This window comes from Corvus moneduloides, chromosome 3 (genome assembly GCF_009650955.1).
Source record: "Corvus moneduloides isolate bCorMon1 chromosome 3, bCorMon1.pri, whole genome shotgun sequence".
NCBI classification, from domain to species: Eukaryota; Metazoa; Chordata; class Aves; order Passeriformes; family Corvidae; genus Corvus; species Corvus moneduloides.
This window is the reverse complement of record NC_045478.1, coordinates 84,599,041-84,620,229: the sequence shown is the minus strand read 5'-3', so window position 1 is coordinate 84,620,229 and position 21,189 is coordinate 84,599,041. Positions and strand designations below refer to the sequence as shown.

General features: G+C 39.6%; 1 protein-coding gene across 12 annotated transcripts in view; it reads left to right on the top strand.

The window, feature by feature from the left end:
• RASGRP3 (RAS guanyl releasing protein 3) overlaps positions 1-21,189 on the top strand; it is a 56,188-nt gene that overhangs the window by 17,905 nt on the left and 17,094 nt on the right. For 4 of the 12 annotated variants that reach the window (XM_032102517.1, XM_032102518.1, XM_032102526.1 and 1 more), the window contains exons 2-12: positions 1,128-1,190; positions 1,855-2,014; positions 2,127-2,224; positions 9,458-9,650; positions 11,134-11,236; positions 11,878-11,940; positions 13,111-13,242; positions 14,237-14,384; positions 15,924-16,097; positions 16,517-16,633; positions 16,920-17,195. In XM_032102517.1, coding sequence (XP_031958408.1) covers positions 9,581-9,650; positions 11,134-11,236; positions 11,878-11,940; positions 13,111-13,242; positions 14,237-14,384; positions 15,924-16,097; positions 16,517-16,633; positions 16,920-17,195 — 1,083 coding nt within the window. In that variant the 5' untranslated portion in view covers positions 1,128-1,190; positions 1,855-2,014; positions 2,127-2,224; positions 9,458-9,580. The remainder of the gene's footprint in view (positions 1-1,127; positions 1,191-1,854; positions 2,015-2,126; positions 2,225-9,457; positions 9,651-11,133; positions 11,237-11,877; positions 11,941-13,110; positions 13,243-14,236; positions 14,385-15,923; positions 16,098-16,516; positions 16,634-16,919; positions 17,196-21,189) is intronic. The other 8 variants (XM_032102519.1, XM_032102520.1, XM_032102524.1 and 5 more) reach the window with 6 other exon arrangements.

The window sequence follows — 21,189 nt, the reverse complement described above, 5'->3', positions numbered from 1 at the left end:
TGAGGTTTAGCAGATACATAAAGAAATTCTGGTAAGGTCCTGAAATTTGATAATTATATGCTAAGGAGTAAAGATTTATGGGTGTTCTCTATAAATACAAAACAAACAGGTTTGGATGAATTTAATAGTCTTTCAAGTTGCTTGGGATGGTCCGAACTGGCTACTGCGAAGTTGTTATACTAATAATTAACTGACAGGGTTTTATCTACAGAGACAAAAGTGTACTGGGTGCAGTATGTGATTCTCAGCTGTTACAACTACAGCAACTGCTCTAGTTGCTTTTCAGATAGTGGTGAATCTTTAGCATACATGAGGTTTAAAGAATTACAGTGTTGTATCTTAAGACATGAGCTTTGCAAACATAACCAACTGGTTTTGATAAGCTTTGTTTTTCTGAAGTCCTATGGTAGCAGTGTGTTCTGTGGCTGTGGAAGTGGGATATTTGTGTAGCTGCAGTCCTGTCTTAAATATTCTTTCATACAATAAATATATAACTGCCAAAATAATCTTAGCAAAATAAAGACCGAAGTTGCTTGTTTGAAGTATTACTTATTAAAGCAGGAACTCTAAGATGCTTTTCCTCTTTTTTTTTTTTTTTGAGAGTTTTTTTACACTGCTCCTTCCCCTTTTTCAAGTTGTCTTGCTGTTCTGTATATTTTCACATATAGCACACTCTTACATGAGTCTCTTTTTAAAGAAGGCATTTAATTTGTTGGCTGCAAGCTGTCTTATTGTTAGGAAGGTATGTGATTATTAATAAAACTCACTCTGTTCCAAGAGCTTGGATATAGAAATATAGGAACTGTGGTGACGCTGTTCTCATATCCTGTACTCTGTAGACTTCTTGTATCATAAACAGTTTTAGAGGTTTGCTGTGTCTTCATGTTTGTACTAACCTGCGTATGTTTCTCAGTAGATTGCTTGGTGAGGAAACAAAGTTGTCAGCTCACTGATGGTTGCTTTGTTACCTCTGAAAATAAAGTATAAAATCTAGTCAGACACAATAAAACCAGCAAATAATCTCTTTACTGCTCTTCTCTGTTGGAGGCTTAGTGTTTAAAAAAACTCTGAACTGGCCCAAGAAGCACTGTATGCCTGTGTTTAAAATACTCTCTTTGCATCATTAGGAATCTGAAGCTGCCATTGTTTCACCCATCTTCCCAAGGGAATCTCAGAAATTATAACTAGAGGTGAGAAACTGCTTATACATTTTGATGTCCAGCATCTGCTGACAGAATTCCAAAAAGAAAGATACTGGATCTCTCCTGAGCTCCTGGCTGTGTTTCTACTCTACCAGCCTCTTTCTTGCAGGCCTGTTTGCCTGTGAGTCGTGAGACGCTGGTGACTTCTGCAGCTGTGAAACCATAGCACCACCCGGGACAAGCATCCCTGCTTGGTGTGAGTGTGCAGGAGACTGCAATTTGCATGAGCTCCAAGGGTCACGCAGCAGGTCTGGCTGCTGCCATGAGTGTCTGTCACTGTCTCCTTGCATACCATTTTAATTTGCATTCTCTCCCTAAAGAGCAACAGCTCCCCAATGAATGGGCAGCTGCCACCAGGGAGTGAGAAGGGTTGCTGGCCATTAGCAACTGGTCCAGCCTCCCTCCTTGTCTGGGACCTATTAACAGGTCTGTGGGGAAATAGCAGTTACGTGTGAACCATTTTCTACATTCATCAAAGGGAAAACAAAGGATTATCCGATTACAAATGCACCATAACAGCCAAATGAGCAAAAGGAGCCAAAGCTTTGTCCTGCCCTCTGTCCTTTTAACTCTGTCTTGCTCCATCTCAGACATCCAGTTTCCCATTACTTAAGTCTCTGAAACCCTCTTCCTGCCTTTATTGTTTTGCCAGTTGCTGCCTTCAATTTACTGCACTGATAAGGACTTCCCAGGCTGTAAATACGTGGTTGAGATATTTCTGAAGCCAACCTAGGTTTTGATTGTAGTCACAGGAGGAAAAGTCAGCAACAAAACTGCTCTCACTACACACGGAGGCCACTCCTCACACTAGGGTAGGTATGGATTGTGAATTTGTGAGGGAATACAGGGCATAACAGGACTGAAGAAGAAAAATGAGCATGCACTTAACTGCCCCTTTTCACATGGTGATACCTGTGCTTCTAGTAGATGCAAAGTAACTGCAGTTCCTCAGTTTGGGAAAGGCCAGAAACCAGAAAGAGTGAGAAATCAAGTATGATCATCTTTGCTGGAAATGATAGCAGGTAAGTTGGAGGTGTTGAATTCTCCTCACTGGTATCTGTGACTGCAGATAATAATTTTGTCTTACCTTGATACAACATAGCTGCAGAGATGGCCAGTGGAAGAGGGGGAGTGTTTTAAAATGTTACTTTTTGGGACACTTAGCTATAATCTCTACTGTCTTGGTGACCAGCACAAGCCTGTGGGGCTTGGCGGGCTTGAAAAGCACCCCATGTGTCTGCAATCCCTGCGGCATCATTACAAAGAGTGGCACAGACGTTTGCAGTGTGGCTGTCTCCCAGTGCGGGGCCCAGAAAGTACTATTCCATGAGTAGTTAGTCTACAGTGGGAAATAACTGGAGATTACAGAATGATATGGAGTGAAAAAGCTTCTTCCAAGTGAAACATTGATTTAGAAGCTATGGGTTCATTAGCTAAGAACTTGATACCCAACTTACTGGATTTTTATACAAGTTACGTGCTCTTGTGAGTCCTCTTTGACTTAAAATTGATTGAAAAGTTGTGTGAAACTGAAAGCAGTGCTGACTTCTAAAACTGTCATAACTCTTGGAATATTTAACAGCTTGAAAGAAGTCTCTATCCAGGGACCATGCTACTATGGAAAAATTTTGGCTTAGTAAAAAATAAGATATAACAAGCGCTGTGGTAGATCTTCAAGCTGAATGTACGAGAAAGTCTAGGCAGATAGGGCCTAGGTTTTCTTAGTAATCTAATTAATAAATGTGATTTTTCTAGCTTGTCCTTAAGAGAATATAGATGGCTAAGGTAAGCAGTAATAAAATACTAAAATGTTTTGTAACAGGTATATGGTAATATATATTCTGGGAGCTTGTCTTTCAGAACTGAAGGGTTGATTACCTCCCCAGATGTTTTTTAAAATAACTAAAAAAATTGGTTTTTACTTGGGCTTGACCAGCCTCATTAGGCATGTAACAGTGTAACCAGTTGTGAATATATGCTGATAAAATGTATTTTAACCCTGACTTGACTAGGCTAAAAAAGCAGACTTACTCTTGAAAGATGCTCTATTCAAGTCTGTGAATAGCAGAGGTAATTGCCAAGAGTTCCTCAGAAGGCTTACAGACAGTAGGATGGCTTGTAGGAGGTATTGATGGTGTCTTGCTTGGCTTCTGAAAAAAGATCAAGTTAGAGTATGTAAAACTCTTACTGCTGTTGCTGTCCTCTCCCTCAGTGCTGGAGATATCTGATGTGTCTGAAGCACAAAGATTCTCAGAAGAGCTGCATCCCCTGGTGTCACACATGTTAGTCAAATCTCTGATATTGATAATGTGATTTTACTTTACTGGAAATAACGAAATAGTTTTTGTGAAAAATCTACTGAGAAGTATGGCTGGAAGTTTTCCTTCTTTTGAAAGTAATCTAAAGTCTTCCTTAGCTCTCCCTTTTAACCTGATGCATTCTGGGCAACTGTACTACCTTGACCCATGGAAAGCGGAAGATGTCATCAGCATAGTATATGGAACAAACCAGATTTTACTGCCATGTATTAGCTGGAGTTAAAATTACAGAGGCAAATGCCAGCAAAGGAAATACAGGAAACAAATATAGAAGTGGATGGGATAAACCTAAAATATGGTAGATAACCAGTTCCATAGAATGCTAGTGTTGCAATTGGGAATGAAACCTTCGTTGCTTTTACAAATCCAGTTACTAAGTTATCCATTATTTTAGGCGGATTTTAAGGGAGAAAACCTTGAGGTGGTGGTGGTGGAGGTGTTACATTGTCTCTGAAGTCATCTCGGTTATATTTCGCAGAAAGAATGCTAAACAAAATGTTGTCTAAGCACCTCAAGCCTTAATCAAGTGATTTCCTGATTACTGAAAGTATTTGGTTGTGTGACTGTCCATTGGCATTCCTCATGATTTCTGTAAGCTTCTCTTTTATCTTAGGTCAGCATGTATTGTACTCCATATGCTAATTTATGAACTTGTACAAGACACCATGTGGCTCTCAACTAACAGCTGGGTAGTCCATGTGAGTGGATGCATATATCCACTTGGTCTCTTACCTGTGGCTGTATTAATTCAACCTCTGTTCCCATAGAAGAGGTCTAGGGCTTGAAACGGCTTTTAATACGTTTCTATGTTAATTGGGTGACTTGTGAAAGTCAGTATTAAGCTTAGCGGAGCCTTCCCTCAAAATTAAGCATAATAAAACATATTTTGAGAATTTGTAACTTGAATACTTTGGTGTTAAGGCACAAGTGTTCATTCCTTAGAGACCATACTGGATGTAAATAGCAAGGTTTTGGCAGCAGAGAGTCTGTAGGCATGGCCTCTGTGGGAGGAGGCCAGGGGCTGCCCTGTGTCAACCACAGCCACTTCCAGTTGTCTTTGCAAGGGACCCCATGCAGCTGAGCCCACCAGCCAACCTGATGGCACCTCTGTAAAAACTTATTTAAGAAAAGGCAAACAGTTCTGAGGAGGGGGAAACACAGGAATGCATAGGAGGAAGGAAGAAGAGAGAGAATAATGAAGTCAGAGGACAAGGAAGTGCTCTGTGGCAGAGCAGGTACTTCCCTGAAGAGACTCTGGCCCACTGATATGTTCAAGGCAGAGCAACTGCACCTCTGAAGGGACTGTGGCCCGCAGAGAACCCATGCTGGAGCATAGGACAAGAGTGAGAAGGGAGCAGCAGTGGAGAGAAACTGAGTACCGTCCCTGACCTCATGCACTGCTGCTTGTCTCGCCAAAGGATTGGCTTTAGCCAGCCACCAGCAGCGTATGCTTATCCATCCCCCTGCCCTGTCCTCTTTTCAAACACAGACCTCCCACTCTGTTGTTCAGTGTCTTTTGAAGTTCCCCTTTGATCCAAAAAAAGAGTGAATCAAAGCAATAGGGTGCAGACAGCTGATGTGGTTTATTGTGTAACTACTATCTGAAGGTATGCAGCAAAGGTGAATGAGTACTGGGAAGTCAGATGAGCCCAAGACTCCCATACTTCATTTTCATTCCTCTCCTGCCTGCAGCAATCTCTCTCTTGTTCTGTGTCCTTGCTCTACACAACAAACGTCACTGGTAAACCAGATGTGCCATCCTGTAGCCAGCTGCATGTGATGGCTGAGGTCATGGGCTGGGCAGAAGCAGTGGCATTAGGCTGCCTGACAGCCCAGCATCTCTGCCTTGTCCCGCCTAGCACGGCTTCTGCCTGTGTCACATGCTGGAGAAACCTGACCCCGTGTCACTTGCTCAGAGTTTCCTAGGAATAGACTTGTGTGTACTGTAATAAATAAACTGGTACTGACCAGCTACAAGAAATACTTAACTGCTGGGAGAGAGTAAACTCCAGGAATCACACAGCAGGCAACCTAAGCTGTGTTGATTTGAGCCCAAACTGATGTCTTGATTGCACCTGTGTAGGCAAAGGTGCAGTCCCAGCTGGGATTCTTATTATGTAATTGTAGTATGTATTAGTGTAGTGTATTAGGTAATTGCACTAATATGTGTGGGGACTAGTAAGAAGAAAGAGCCTCCACTACATCTACAGGGTAGCAGATGACCTCTGTCCTGAAGAGCTTGCCCTGGATACAATTAAGACAGAATAATGGAAAAAGTTGTATCAAGGGAAGGTACCCTTAAGCTTTCTCATGAGACTCATGTTTTTTTCCTCAGCTTCTTTTTCTGTATACTGCTACTTATTGGATTTCCCTGTTGAGCTGCTCACACCTAGCACTCCTCCAGCAGCAAGGTGGAAGCTGTTTAATGCAAGCATTCACTGATGTGTTGTGTAGGCTTGGAGGAGGGAGGATGAGGGGAGGTCTGGCTTACTTAAAACCCGAAGACTGTCCTAATCTTGTAAAGAATACGAGTCTTCTGTATGCAGGCCTCTGGAAAGTTTGTGGATAAACTGAGACCCATAGAGGTGCCTCTGTATCAAGGTGGGACTCTTTGTATGTGCATCTATTTATTTCTTTAAGTAGAAGGAAAGTAGCCCACTTTTAATAAATGGGGGAAATGCTACAGGTACATTTACTTTGGCCTGGCTAAAAAGCTGCTTGAATTTAATTTAGCTGAATAAATATTACCCTGTATATAAAATTTAAGCCTATTTAAAACTGACTGTAACTGATATAACTTGCTTGAAATCCACGAGAGACAGCCACAGGGATTTGTACAGGCAAGACATTTCAACATTATTTAAACTGCCATAGGTTGTAGGTGTGGACCTCCCCTTGGCAGCCTCCAGCAGTAGAAGTGATGCCTTTTGGTTTTACTAATGGCAGTAGCCAGCATTTAAAACTTCGCTTCATGCTGCCCACCCTGTTCACACCACTTGGTGCTTTTGCATAACCACAAGTTTGCTGGCAGGGCATCCTGTTTCTTCTAAACACTAATGGATTGCACCTGACCACAACTGTCTCAAGAGCTCACAGCCTACATACTTGTTTTAAGTAATCTATCTAGACAGTCCACAATAGCACCATCTCAAGACTTCCAAAATGTTGATCACAAAATGCAATTACACTGCAAGAAAATACTAGGGAAACCCATCTGCTGAAAACAGCTGTGTGTATGTGGCAGTCAGGGTGATGGCAGGACTTGGAAGGATTTCTATGTTTTGTAGTTCAGTCCATGGCAAACTTCTAGCCTCTGAGCATATCACTGCAGATGTTTCTGCTTTCTCCCTAAGGAGGAAGTACACATCCCATGATAGAAATATTTCATGAAATAAAGTATGACATGCCCGATACAATGGCTTGGTTCATAGGGATATCACAGTTGTTTCTATTGCCTAAAAGAAGGAGGTCCCTTAGGAAAAGCTGTTGTCTTTGAGGGAGTGCTAAGGTCTATGTTTTTGGTATTGCTGCTGTTGCAGTCTTCACCCATTCCTGATTATCCCCTGAAACCCCTTCCCACCATGTGGTGGGCTTCCAGCAGGGGAGACTGTAATTCCAAGTGGACTGATAAGGAAATGCGAATGGGTGGCTGTGGAGGATTGTGTGCCTCCTGTGTCCTTAATAGCCTATGTTAATCACAGTAAACTCAATAAGGTTTATAATTCCATTATAAAGCAAAAAATTATTTATTCGTTTCTTTATAGTGTGCAATCATTCCCTGAAACTGCTGGATGGCAATAAGGTGCTTAAGTGTTACACTGGGAAGTAGCTGGGGGCAGAGATTCTCAAAGTTATCTTTATTTGGAAGTCCAACTGCACTTCTGGCAATCAATTTTTTAATAACAGCCACATCTTTCAAATGTTTTTAATTATTTATATGTAGAAAAACTCTGCTATGATTTTATTGTATTTTAAATTTTGTGTCCTTCTTGCACTGAACCATTGACAGAATATAGTTTATTTAATTTATGTAGATGAAATTTAGAGTGGTATTTTACTCATCCATCCCTATGGGTGCTGATGTGTGGTTGGATACCATTGTGGCATGGTCATGGACAAGCCTTTTGTTCTTTTAGCAGAACAGCAGTGCTTAATCACACAAATAATGATGTAATGGTTGTGGGTTTTGGAGTCCGCAGTCAAGAGATGTGATATCAGGTTTTGGCTCAGACCCAGTCAACCAGTTCTTCACTTGGTGGAAAAGTTTTATTCTTCTTTAAGCATCATTATTATAATAATTCTCTGACCTTTAGAGGTCAGATAGGCTGTTTGGGAGGACAGCACTGTAATGTCAGGATCTAGGTGTCTGCCACTTAAGCAGTTGTAAAATTGAAGAAAAACCCCAAACCTTCAATTTTACCCAGGGCATTATTTGTTAATTACTGTATGGCTGCTTTTATACTGCTGTCAGTGGAAGACAAAGATGATACTCTCCTATGCTTTATATTATGGAGGATGGGAATACCAACAAAACTGAAAAGCCAGATCCTACATTTCATGCTTGGCAATTTCTAGGGTTAGACAGAAAATGCCATAACTTTTCCCCATTTAATTTTTGAAGAGCTGACTAAAAAATATTTTGAAATGGCAAATTATTTTATTTTTCTCCTCTTGAAAGAAACCTAAGTCAGATGAATTTGGAAGAGCTAGATAGCTGACTTTGCAAAAATCACACCAGTTCTTTAAGCACTTAGAGAAGGATTTGGGGGATGGTCAAAAAGGACAAACATGCCCAAAGTGGGATTCAAGCAAAAGTTAAGTGTACACACTTGTGCACTTAGAACTTGAAAAACACTGCACAGCTGCTGGCTAACTCTGAAAGTAAATCAAGCAAATGCTCTGCTTACTTTTTTACACTTTAAATACATAAACAGTCTTGGGAAGAAAGACTGACCCTAGGGTAACCATGGCTCATGTGGCCTGACCAGCAGGTTAGAGAGCCACGCATCTCTGCATTCTCTGGTTCACTTGACACAGCTTTGGGTTTGGTGATAGTCCAGCTCTAGCATGAAGGGTTGAGGCTGCCCAGTCCATCCCCAGAGCCAACCCTTAGGACATCACCTGCTACACAGGCTTGAAGCCAAGGACCACTGTATACCCACCTCCCCCTTTTTCTTAAGTGCGTGCTCTGTTTACAGCTGTGGAAAAGGATTAGTTTCTCCTCAATTTGTTGCAAGTAGTGATGCAACACTACTTCTTCTGTTCTTTAAATATAACCTTTAAAATAACTTCCAAAAGCTTGCAAACAGGGAATTCAGTGCATCTTCAGGTAAATGAATATTTGATATTTAAATGCATAGTAGAAGTATAATAAAATCCAGAAGTTTCTTTATGTGTTCAGCTTTCTGTGACTGCCCAGCTACTGTGGGAAGATTTATTTTATTTTAAAAAGCTGATCTTAAGGTCCTTTGAAAAATTGCCTCCTAGTTTAATGTTTGCTATGAACTTCATTAAACATTTTATGTGGTCTGTGCCAATTAAGACCATTAGTATTATCACAAGCCAGTAACCTCAGGGGAAAAAAATGGTTATGCTTAAAAACATAAAAGCAGTGTTATTAACAAAAAGTGACTTATCAAGTGTAAATAGAATGACTTGAACAAAATGTGCGTCATTGTACATGCAGGCCTTCATTTACCATCTGGTTTCTGTTTTATGACCCTTTCTGTGGATTTATTTTGTGCTAGTGGACAAACAATTGGACAATGCTTAGAAACACAAGCTGGAATGAAGGGAAAGCTTATGGCAATCTTTCATATGCTCTGTGTCATGTGGGGAAAAAGCAGTTTATAGAAAAGATGAGTTGAACTGTAAGCATTGCATCCTGACAATTCTTCCGTACGGTCATATAATTATGATTTCTTTTACTTTCTTCAGATTTTCATTGAAGTCCAGCTAAGAATGCAACCAACAATATAAAGTGAAAAAGCTGGGCATCTGAAGAAGCATCCTTCTACTTGGTGAAAATGTGTCTTATTTTTTGACAACGATTAAAAGACAATGGGGTCAAACACTCTTGGAAAGGCTGCAACATTAGATGAGCTTTTGAACACTTGTATTGAAATGTTTGGTATGCTCTTTCAATATTTTATTTTGTTGTTATTGAAATTAATCTTTTAATATAAGTCCTGCTGTTCTCTGGTTTAGCCAGTCTTTCTCTTGTCTAAGGACATTCCTGTTCTCTAAAATTTTCCATGTTTCAGTTTGGCCCAGAATCATGCAAGCCAGAATTTTAATCATATGCTTACTGTATTAAATTTTCTTAATACAGATAATGCACAATTGTGGGCATGGTAGTTTTTAAAATGCTGGCCTTTACCAAGAGAAATGTTTAGATGAATTATTCAAGGAGTTATTTCTGGCGTTGATCTTTGTCTGGAGTGGTTACACAGCTGTGGTTTTGACCAGTCATTTTTTTAAAGGTTTTCCAAATCATCATGCAATAATTGGCAAGTATATGACCTAATGCTCATGTAATCTTCTTACTCTTATTAAAATGAGATGTACCAGGTCTGAGGGAAAGAAGTGATAAAAAAGACCTTGATCCATAACACCATTAATCATGACATATATCACATTGCAGTCAAATGAGTTCATGGGCAGGCTTAAATGTTTTCAAATGGGGCTTTGATTCACAAGGCTACATTTAGATTCTCTTGAGATGCAGGACAGCTTTTGATTGGAATGAAGTACTAATTTTTTTTTTGCCATGTGGGGAGAAACAAGTGTCTAAAGGTGAGAGAGACTGAACAATCGATGGATGGACAAACCTTGCTACCAGCTGCAGTGAATCCCACACATCTGTTTCTGTAGACCACCATCAAACGTTTCGTTCTACAACTTCATTAAAGTATTAGCAGAGCCCTCACACTTGTTGTCTGTTGGAAATAGTGTCTCCTCTTGTATACACACTCTCTTACCAAGCACAGTCCGTGTGTGGCTCCTGTTTTGTACATCATATCATCTACTGTCTTCTAAAAAAGTGACAGACAGAATAATCTAACATTGCAGATGTTGGGGAAGACTGATTGTCAGCCAGCCTGCCAGGGAATGACTCTTTGTGTCGTTTCAGTGGCTACACTGCAAAGACACAAGGGTCTCTGTTAGGCAGCTGGAGATGCAACCTTGGCCACAGATGGGAGATGTTCCTTTAACATTGAATTCCTTGAAGCAGATCATTTATTATTAACTTAACTGCTAACTTAAAGCTATAAAGCTGCAACAAAATAAATACTGGAAGTAGTTGTACATAAATCATCTTCCCACCCTCTTGATGCGCAAAGTTTAGCACAGTGGTGCCCATGCCCTGGTTTTTTAGCTATGGCCTGTTATCTGCACTGGTTTGGGTTTTTTCCTCAGTTTTAATAACTGTCACTGCATTCTACCAATAGTTACTCTTCAAGGGGCATTTTTGTGCTCCAGTGCTCTTTCCTACCTCATTGGTAGATAACGAACCAACATTTCCACTTTTGATCTTTTCTATCTGACTCTGCTTGAAGAATAAAAGCTCCCCTCTGTTATGATGGGGTTAACTCAGTGTTTCTCCTTTGCAGATCACAAAGGAAACCAGTGCTCCAGCCATTTGCCAAGAACCTTCCTTTTAATGCACCGGTGGTATCTGCCTTCAACAGAGCTGGCTGGCAAGCTTCTGTCCACATATCCTTTCACAAAGTGCTGCAAATTGGCATTACAGTGTCAAAACCAGGTTGTTTTCCTGACTGCTTGTAAAAATGTGCCAATTAATTAGTGACAAACAAGGTTTAGAGGTAAATTTTTCTTCAGTCTAAAAAGTGGAAGTTTGTGAGCTTCTTTATTCTCACATTAAGTCTTTGTGGGCTTTTTCGATATGTACAAGAATACCGACTTTACATCAACCTTGAATAAGTGCAAATATGAGGCAAAGATAATTTTTCAAGTGTATCACAGCAGGTTGGCCTTTGAGTACTATAAATTTTCAGTGATATCTAAACACCTATATGTCATTTTTATCTCTTAATTCAGTAATCGTAAGTATTATCACATTTGGCTAGCCAGAGCTGGCAAGAGACCTTTCAGCAGAATATTCAGAATTGGAGAATAGTGGCATTTTTGATAGGGGAAAAAAAGTGCAAACCAGGAAATAGTCTCTGTCCCCTATGATGTTGTGAAAGTGAATGAAATATCGGAAGCATAATGTGGTTATCTCTAGAAGAAAAGTTTGATACTTTTTTAAATTCAGCTGGTCTAGTATCCATCTCCAGTGAATAAAAACATCATTGCTGAATCAAGGCACACAAAGCTTTCTTTAGCTGACCTACTTATAGAGATGCCGATGGGGAGAACTGCAATGAATTCAGATTGAAAATCTGCTACTTCATGAGGTAAATGCACTTCTGGTCCTCTAGCATTTTGGTTTTATGGTTCTGTTAATACTATCAATGTAATTTTGTTTGTTTGGGTTTTTTTACTTGATCTCCATTCTACAGTGAAGAGTGAATTTCTGTGTGTTGAAAACAATTAAGTTGAGCCATCCAGCTTTTAAGACACTTAGCTGCATCGAGCTAAAAGGGTGACTGAAAACTTGGGTTACAATTTATCTGGGTCATGACTGTTATGATTTATCAGCCTCTCAGAGGGAGACTACTTGAGTACCAGACAGAGGAGAGACATTTTACTTCCAGATGTAACTTAGTGTAGGAGAGGAAGATTGACTCCGGGCTGTAGACTTCAGTTCATGCAATCCCTACATAATTTATGGTGACAGGAGTGTGTTAGTGATGCAAAAGTTGCTACAGGTTGGGAGTGTTCCAAATCTTGCACCAACTGCTCTGACCTTGTTTCCATGGGAAAGCTTTCATGTGTTGGGCTGTTCTTACGTAGGAACATTTCCCTGTAAAAGAGAAAGCATGAATTTTTAAGTAATTATGATGTAACCTGCTTCACTCAAACAAATGTTTTTTCCTCCTTCCTCTGGATGAAGTTATATCACTGAGAAGAAAGGTGAGGGGGGTTACTGAAGGCCGGACTGATAAAGCCTTTTCCACTCCCCCTTACATAGAGGAGGAGGCTTATATGGTTTACATGTAACCTTACGTGGCTTACATCTGCTTTACACAGTTATCGTGGTAGAACTGCCGCTCAAATTCACATTTGCATTTTCATTGAGAAGTCTTTTCTGAGCAGACCAAGTTGTCTCACTTGGACAGGGACCAAGTGCAAGTGTTATTTGGGTGTCCCGGCAGCCTGAGTCAGGACACCATGTGTGTGCCTTCTGTGAGTGTCGCCTGAGACATCACTTTAATTTTACATTTCAATAGAATACTGCTTTGTTGTGCTGTTGTGAGTTAAGCAAAGAAAATTAAAAGATAAAGTGGCTTTTGCCACTTCAGTGTCACAAATAATTACAGAAGTAACAGGCTGAGGTAGTTCACTCTCTCTGTCTAAAGAACAGTGGATCTGAAAAAAGTGCTATTAAAAAGATATATGTAAAATATATGCAGCCACTGAATGTTATACCTGAGTCTCTCTTAACTGCTGTCTGTGGATTTCAGATACTGGATTTTGGAATTTCCTGCAGAATTTAACTTGGATCTTGGGCTGATTCGTTTGACTGAAGAATTTCAAGAAGTAGCCAGCCAGCTCGGATATGAGGATCACATCCATCTTATTGATATCTCCAGCATGTAAGAATGTCATGAGCTGCAACATCTTAGTGTCTGGAACAGCAGAATTCTAGTTCTGTACAAAGTATAAAAATATTAAGGGCTGTCTTGATCTTGAGAGAGCAAAAAAAGCACTTGCAAATCATCTTTAAATTTGAAGCTACTAAAAATTTGAAGTTACAGTTACACAATAAAGAGAAGATTCCTATCTTTAAGTTTTTCATATAAACAGGAGATAAATTATTTTTCTGGCAAAGCAAGTGCCAATTAAGTGATTAGTATTACTTTTTTTTCCTATACATTTTCATACAGAATAACAAGCAATGTAGTGACTGGAATGCTGTGTAAATCTTAGATCTTCTTGGAGAAGCTTTCTTGTCCTCTCACCAGTAATCTCTTAGTTTTTTGTAATATTTTCTATTATTTAACTGGAGAATTTTTAGCATTCACATTTGTAGTTGCATCACATCAAAATTATTACAGCTACTATTTCCTTGACAAGCTGAAATGAAAGTTACCTTTTAAACATCACCAGACAAGCTTTTGCATCTCATTTGATATTGTAGATTTTCTTTTAAAATATGGCACATGCACGGTATTCAGCTGCTTCTGTTGGTCCATTACTCCAGGGACCTGTGCACTTACAGAGGAAGAATTAATCCTTGATGTTATTCAAGTGTGTTTTTATTCTGTATCAGAATTTGTTGTGAACTGGATTTCTTGTATTTCCAAAGCATCTTTAATTATGGCTTCCTGTATCATGGGGAAGAATACGTTGTCCTTTTGTTGTGATAGAAACCTGCTATTATTTATCACTTGTTGTAGTGCATCCAAAACTCCTCTCTTCTGTTCTGCTCTTGAACATGTCGTATTCTAAGTGTTTGTTATGTGCTGGATGTCACAGACCAGAAGGCTCCTGGTCCTTCTATGGTCAATTTTACATGATACATTCCAGCTGTGGCCTATACTGACATAGACCCAAACAGAATTGACACTTATACCTATTCTGTTGCAGTCCTTCCTATGACTGGATGAGAAGAGTTACACAGAGGAAGAAGATTTCCAAGAAAGGAAAAGCCTGCCTGCTGTTTGACCATCTGGAACCCATTGAGCTAGCCGAGCATCTCACTTTTTTGGAGCATAAATCATTTAGGAGAATTTCTGTAAGAAGCCCACAGCTTTGTTGCTTGCATTAGGAGCCTGTCTTTAAAGAGTGTTCACATGGTTTCACATTTATGAATTTTTTTCTCAATATTTCAGTGTAGTAAATCTTTATACTCTCTCGTGTGATATACATAGCCATGCATTTCCTTGACCTTTTTCATGTCTGATGATTTTTGGCACTGAGGGAAATTCAGTTGCTTCTTTTCGCAGAGGATTGTACAAGGACTAGAGGCAAAAGTGGTTGAAAACTAAAGTTGAAGCTAAAACAAAGCAAATGAGTAAGACAAATGCCAAAAGAAATGCTGATTTCTGCTGGCAAATATCCACATGAAAGGGTCACATGCCATTACTGTATCAGGTGGCAAATGGAAGCAGTAAGTTACTAAGATGAAAAATGAGACCTTTTTTTCAAGTGTTTAGGAGCATGAGAGAAATCAAACTCCCAAACTAAGAAAAATATCTGAGTTTTTTTGTTTGTTTCAAGAGAGGAAGGAAAAAGAGATCAATGAGGAGCTGAGACCAGTCTAAATAGAATCACTTTTGATGTCACTTAATAATGTTCAAAGGTTAATTACTCTAGACTTCAAATCATGGGAAAACACCCTACTGTGATCTGTGCAATGCTAACCTCAAAGTAGGAGAGAAGGACAAGAAAAAAGGCATGGATTTCTAATTAGACTTAAGATGCATTTGAATTCCTTTGGGGATTCCAGGAAGAAAACTCAAACCTGCAATGGATTTTCTTTTTTTTTTTTCCTTGCTGTTTCTAACTGAATTTTCCTATCACAAATGATTCTCTGCAACCAGTGAGAGTTAACCAATCTTGTACTACTTGTTCTCTCAAAGATACGTAATTGTAGAATATGATTAGTCTGAATTCTGTCTTTGGTTTTACCTGTTTAAAGAAAAATGGGGAAGAAGGAAGGGCAGTGTTAACTATAACAAAAAAAAAATTAAAATTATCTGAACACTGAAATACTGTTTATCTGCAGCTAGGAGACAAGAATCTGTTGTGTTAGAGTATAAGCCCTCGTATGTTTTTCTAGCAGGCTGGTTTTGATCAGCTAAGATCCAGAAACCCATCTTGTCTGGCATTGCTAGCAGCTCTATACACAAGCTAAAGTTATGCCATTAGTTACTGAAAACCTTCCTTTAAGGGACAGCTGAAGAATGTTTTTCAAACATTTAAGGAAGTTTAATTTTTGGGATCCTATAGAGTACTATGGCTTGAGGGTGTCAAATGAAACTACACAGAATAAAATGTGTTGAGTAAATTACGGGAAAGATGGAAGTAGCAATCACACTTATCATGCAGGCTTCTATATTTCCTAACACACAAACAAGCTGTAAGTTGACATTTAAAGAAAAGCCAAACCAAAACAACAGCAAAAAACTTTTAACGAAGAGCTGTTGTGCAGACCCTGAATCATGGTCACTTTCTAAACAAGAGGAGCTTTAAAAAGAAAAAAAAGCACTGACGTTTCAATTTGATTCTTCAGTTGTCCACTGTTTTACTGAAAGAGCCTTTTCTCTGTTAGTTCACAGACTACCAAAGCTATGTGATCCATGGCTGCTTGGAGAACAATCCTACTTTGGAGAGATCTATTGCTTTATTTAATGGCATCTCTAAATGGGTCCAACTCATGGTTCTCAGCAAACCGACACCCCAGCAAAGAGCAGAAGTAATCACAAAGTTTATCAATGTTGCACAGGTAAGTCTCACTGATGACTTTTTTTCTTTCCATACTAAGCAGGAATATAGATGGAGATTGCAGTAAACAAATCAGGTGATGCTATTTGTGTTATTTCCTCAGTGAATAGCCTGTTCAACATCACTGGAGGTTATTTGTTCAGATGTGGTGTGCCTGCATTTTTTAACTAGCAGACATAACTATATAATAATTTTTCTTTGTTGTATTCCAGTTGGCAACTGTCATTATTGTGTGTTTCTTCTGGAGCTAAGCTAATTAAAAAATGAAATGCTGAACCATTCTGTTATGTGCCCTGGTTTAGTGATTTCTGCTTTAGCCATGATGGTTTGTCTCCCTTAACTTGCTGTGTGTGTGACATTGAAGAGCTGCTAGTTGTATTTCATTAACTTTTAATTATACATGGTTAATCTCTCCTGCAGAAGCTCCTTCACCTCCAGAACTTCAACACACTGATGGCAGTTGTGGGAGGTCTAAGCCACAGCTCTATTTCTCGCCTGAAAGAGACTCATTCTCATCTGTCTTCGGAAGTCACAAAGGTATGGTGGACTCCAGAACATAGACATATTGAGCTGAACATCACCTCTTTGAGGTCTGATGGGTTCTGCAGTGCAGGTGTCTCACCAGCACAATACTTGGATCATGGCAGGGCATCCTGAAAGGCATTCCTCTCAGTGGAGCAGGACGAGCTCACAGAGATCCTCTGGCTGATTGCCTGTGCCAGAGAGGAAATTAACGGTGTCGACACCCTGACAAGAGTTGTGCTCAGATTAAGGAAATGCTATGAATGCTTTCACAGAGACTTGCTTCTCTGGCTATTTGTAGGACTGGAACGAAATGACAGAGCTGGTCTCTTCCAATGGAAACTACTGCAACTACCGCAAGGCTTTTGCTGACTGTGTTGGCTTCAAAATTCCTATTTTAGGAGTCCATTTGAAAGACTTGATTGCTGTCCATGTCATTTTTCCTGATTGGATAGATGAGAACAAAGTTAACATAGTGAAAATGCAGCAGCTTTCCATCACCTTGAGTGAGCTGGTTTCCCTGCAAACTGCTTCTCATCATTTAGAGCCTAATTTGGATTTAATTAACCTGCTAACCGTAAGTATTGAGCATGTTTCAGTTCACTGCTGTGGTTCAAATGTTGAGCGTCAGTAGGAATACTCATATCTATAAAGTTAAGTGTATACTATCTCAGTTTTGAAAAAGAAAAGGGAAAAAGTACAAAACAGAAACAAGTTCACGTGAGGTGTTAAGAAAGTCAAAGAGAGTTTTGCTACAGTGGTTTGTGATGCTGGAAGCAGCAACTGGACTGTTATAAATCACCTGTTTTAAGAATGACAGATGGAGGGCTGTATTTATGTTAGGAGAAGTAAAAACTCAGTTCTGACTACTTAGAATGGAGGCTTATGTCTCCTGTGGAACGATTGGGTGACATGCTGGCATGGACACATGAGAAATTCCAGCTTGAGGACCATTACACTCTTGCTCCCCTGTGCTTTCCATGTGACACAGTACCCTTCCTATCCAGTAAATAAAAATGTGATGGATTTATACTAAGACTGATCAGGTACAGAGCTTTACACTAAGGAAGCTGACAAATATGACCCTGAGCTTGGAGCTACCAAGCTGGTGTGGATATACCTACGGCTTCATTGTAATGAGGACTGGGGACGTTTGGGGGAATAGGAACACCTTCAGTTGTGCCTTGTGTAAAACAACTTGGGAACAAGTCTTAATCCTGGTTAGTGGGACAGGAAAGAGAAGGCACCAGATGTTGACCACTGCAACAATCCTTTAACTTATATTTTGAACTATGAAGGTAGATATTTATTATCTTGTTTTGTTTTTGTAGGGACTGAGAGTTGCTTTCTTGTGACGCTCTTTCCCTTCCTGGTCATTTCTTACAAGCTTGGCTTTGAATAGGGGGAAGTGGAACCTCAGGCTTTAGGGAACTGAGCAATAAAAAAGTGAGTCCAAAAGGGTAGAAATTAGACAATGTGAAGTGAGAGATGGAAGCTGAACTGCTGCTACCCCTTTCATTAGCTGCTCTCTCTTCTTGGTGACAACCTGTTTTCCAAAAGGAGGAGAATGCTGAAGATTTTTTGAAGACCTTTCAGGTCTTCATATATTCATCATTGTATCAGCCTGATCTCACACAGTGTATCTGGTTTTCCTTTTTTAGAAAATATTTTCCTTGTTTTCTTTGTTTTCAGCAAAATGACAGGGATTTTATTTGTATTTTTGTATTTATTTCAGTGTGTTTCATTTACAAGGAGAAGTAATTGAGTACATGATGGGTACTTTCTCACCTATGATACTCTGATGCATTCATTCATAATAAAACTCTGCTGATTTTGATACAGTTGAACCAATCTGATTGTAAAAAATGAAGTTGTATTCTGCAATGTTGATTCCAGACCTGATCAAGGGTTACAAATAACTTCTGCTTTTTTTTACCTGTTAGCATGATTCTATGGTAGTACCTTTATGTGATGATGGAGACAGCCCATCTAGGCTGTTTATCTAAGTAGACAGGTGTAGGTATCCTAAAACCTTTCCAGGGCAATTGTGTCTTCACATTAGTCACTGGAAGTGTAGCTGTGGATCAAGTATATTTGATAGTGTGGGAGTATCAATTTAAAATGGTGACTTCTGACAAGGGAAAAACCAACAAATTTCTACAAAATGTTCCTGGACCAGAATTTTGGTACATACCATAATATGAATATTCTCATTTTTCTTCCCATGTGTAGATTGTGTCCTCATCTGTGTATATGAATACAATACTTGTTTGTTTGTTTGTTTTACACTAGTCTCTTAAATAGTAATGATGGACTTGCATTGTAGATTAATTGTTTCTTTCCATCTTTTTGTTAATAAGAAAGTTTTAAATTATTGGTTGGGTTCAGAGAAATAGGAGAAGAAAAGGATTGAAACCCAAAACTGACAAGAGCTGATGACTAAAAATAGTTGACCTTGCTATGTGCAAATGGTCTTTTAGCAGATTTAGCCTCCCTTGCTGCCTATGTCATCTTCAGTTTTCAGAGCGTGAAAAATTAACCATTCCTTTTATTGCTAGGTCTTATCTCTCTGATGTCAACTGTAAAAATTTTCCCCATCTTTGCCTTATTTAGAGAAACTCCCTTTCAAATCTAGTAAATGTACCTAAATGTGTAGAATGCTTTTCAATTGTGTGTGAATTGGCTGACCCAACTGTTTCTTCACTTCTGCTGTTTTCCCATTGAGCACCTTCTATCTGGGCATGCTTTTAGTAGGTGTCTTGTCCTGATAAGCAATGTGTAAATCTCTTGCCTGGCCTCTCTCTCTTTCAGTGTTGCCTTTTACCCCACACTTAGCAAGTGCTAACAGCCTGGCCTGTGCTTGTTTGACAAGTAAATCACTGGGTACTGGTTTGCTAGTCCAACAACTTGCACAACAAGATAATATTAGCATTTCGTGGGCATGTGGGAATATGGCCTGGTTTTTCTCAGTGGTAGAGTCCTATTTGCTCTAAGGGAGCTGATACCTTTCAAGTGGCTTAGAAATGGTGATGTCTGGGGAGACTTTGATCGGAGCTATAAAGTGAGAGCTTGGGTTAAAATCTTGGGTGGTGGGTAGTAGACTTCAGGCCACCTGCTCGAGGGGCTTACAGGCATTTTTAAGATGCTATTGTGAGTATAGAACAAAAGACCCTTGATTTCAGTGGTAGCTGCTGAATGGTCAACAGTTTGGCAAGTTCTTCTCTTGCCTTAAATGTCTGCACGCAAACTTGGAATTCTGCCTTCCCCCCCATCCCCACACCCCTCCACCCCACCTCATCTTGTTGTAAGCATAAAAAATCAGCTTCTAGCTCACAGAATTTTAGCTTTGAACAAGCAGCTGAAAGAAGCCAGCATTTTGCATGGAAGTTAGCCTGCCACAAATAAGGGAAAGGTCTGCTGTATGGACAGCAAGGACACATGCCAGGTTTACTGGCATAGGAGACTGCAAAAGCTGAGCGGGATGCAAGTCCTGCCTCGTGTTGTGTAAATGAGTCTGAGTTACATGGGCAAGCGAAGTAAATGTATTACAGTTCAGCTGCCAGTGAGCCAGAGTACATTACATGAAGATGGACTCACTTCTTAGTGCATGATTGCTCTTAGTTTGTGATTATTCCTCTTTTCCTGACTTACTGGCCACACTTGCTCCACCCTCACTGACTTTGTACCCAGTGCTGTACCGCTCCCTGGAATCCAAAACTTGGAGCTAAGTAGTGAAAGAGGACCTAAACACAAGCTTGGCAGTGCAGCAGAGAGGAAAAACAGCTCTAAAGACAGTTTTGCCATTAGAAAACTTACATTTGCTAAGGATGCTTAAGGGATTTCCTTACCTGCTGTGCAGTATTTCCACACTGGTTTGTTTTTTTTACACAATGTGAATAAAAACCTGTAGGTAAATATTTCATCACTTTCTGTGGATTGGAAGTGGATCTCAGTTTCTCAACTAGACCACAGTGTATTTATATGAACCGTGTTAGAACTTATTTGGTGCCACCATTTTACCCTCGTTATTTTTATGTCTCAACATCTATTTATCTAACCTGTTCTGAGACTATATGCAAATGACTGGAAAGTCCCAGTCTAGAGAAGAGAATGAGAATTACCTAAACAATCAAACTGAAAGTCACCCCCCAACTTGTGTTCAGTAAGTTCCACTTAGAGAAAAAAAGTAAGTCATGCGTTTCTGATCACTCCCCTACCCTTCTCAATCCCCCTCCAAATTGCTCAGAAAAAAATAGGACAGCAATGATAGTAAAATCAGAATAGAAAATGCCACTCACTATAAAAGTTATTCTAGGAAAACTCTTATTGCACTTTATTTGTCAGAGCAAAACTGTAAATAAAATATAAAATGAATGTTTATATAACTGCATGGTCATCACGCTTGTAATTTTTGTGCTAATGCATGAAACTTCTGAACTAGACAACACCTTCTTCTTTGTGTGCTTACACACTGTGCCTAATGAAGTTATAACCACTGCTTAAGACAAGGTCATATAATTCAGGGAGGGAGAGATACAATCTTGCTCAATAAATACTAGTACATTTCCACT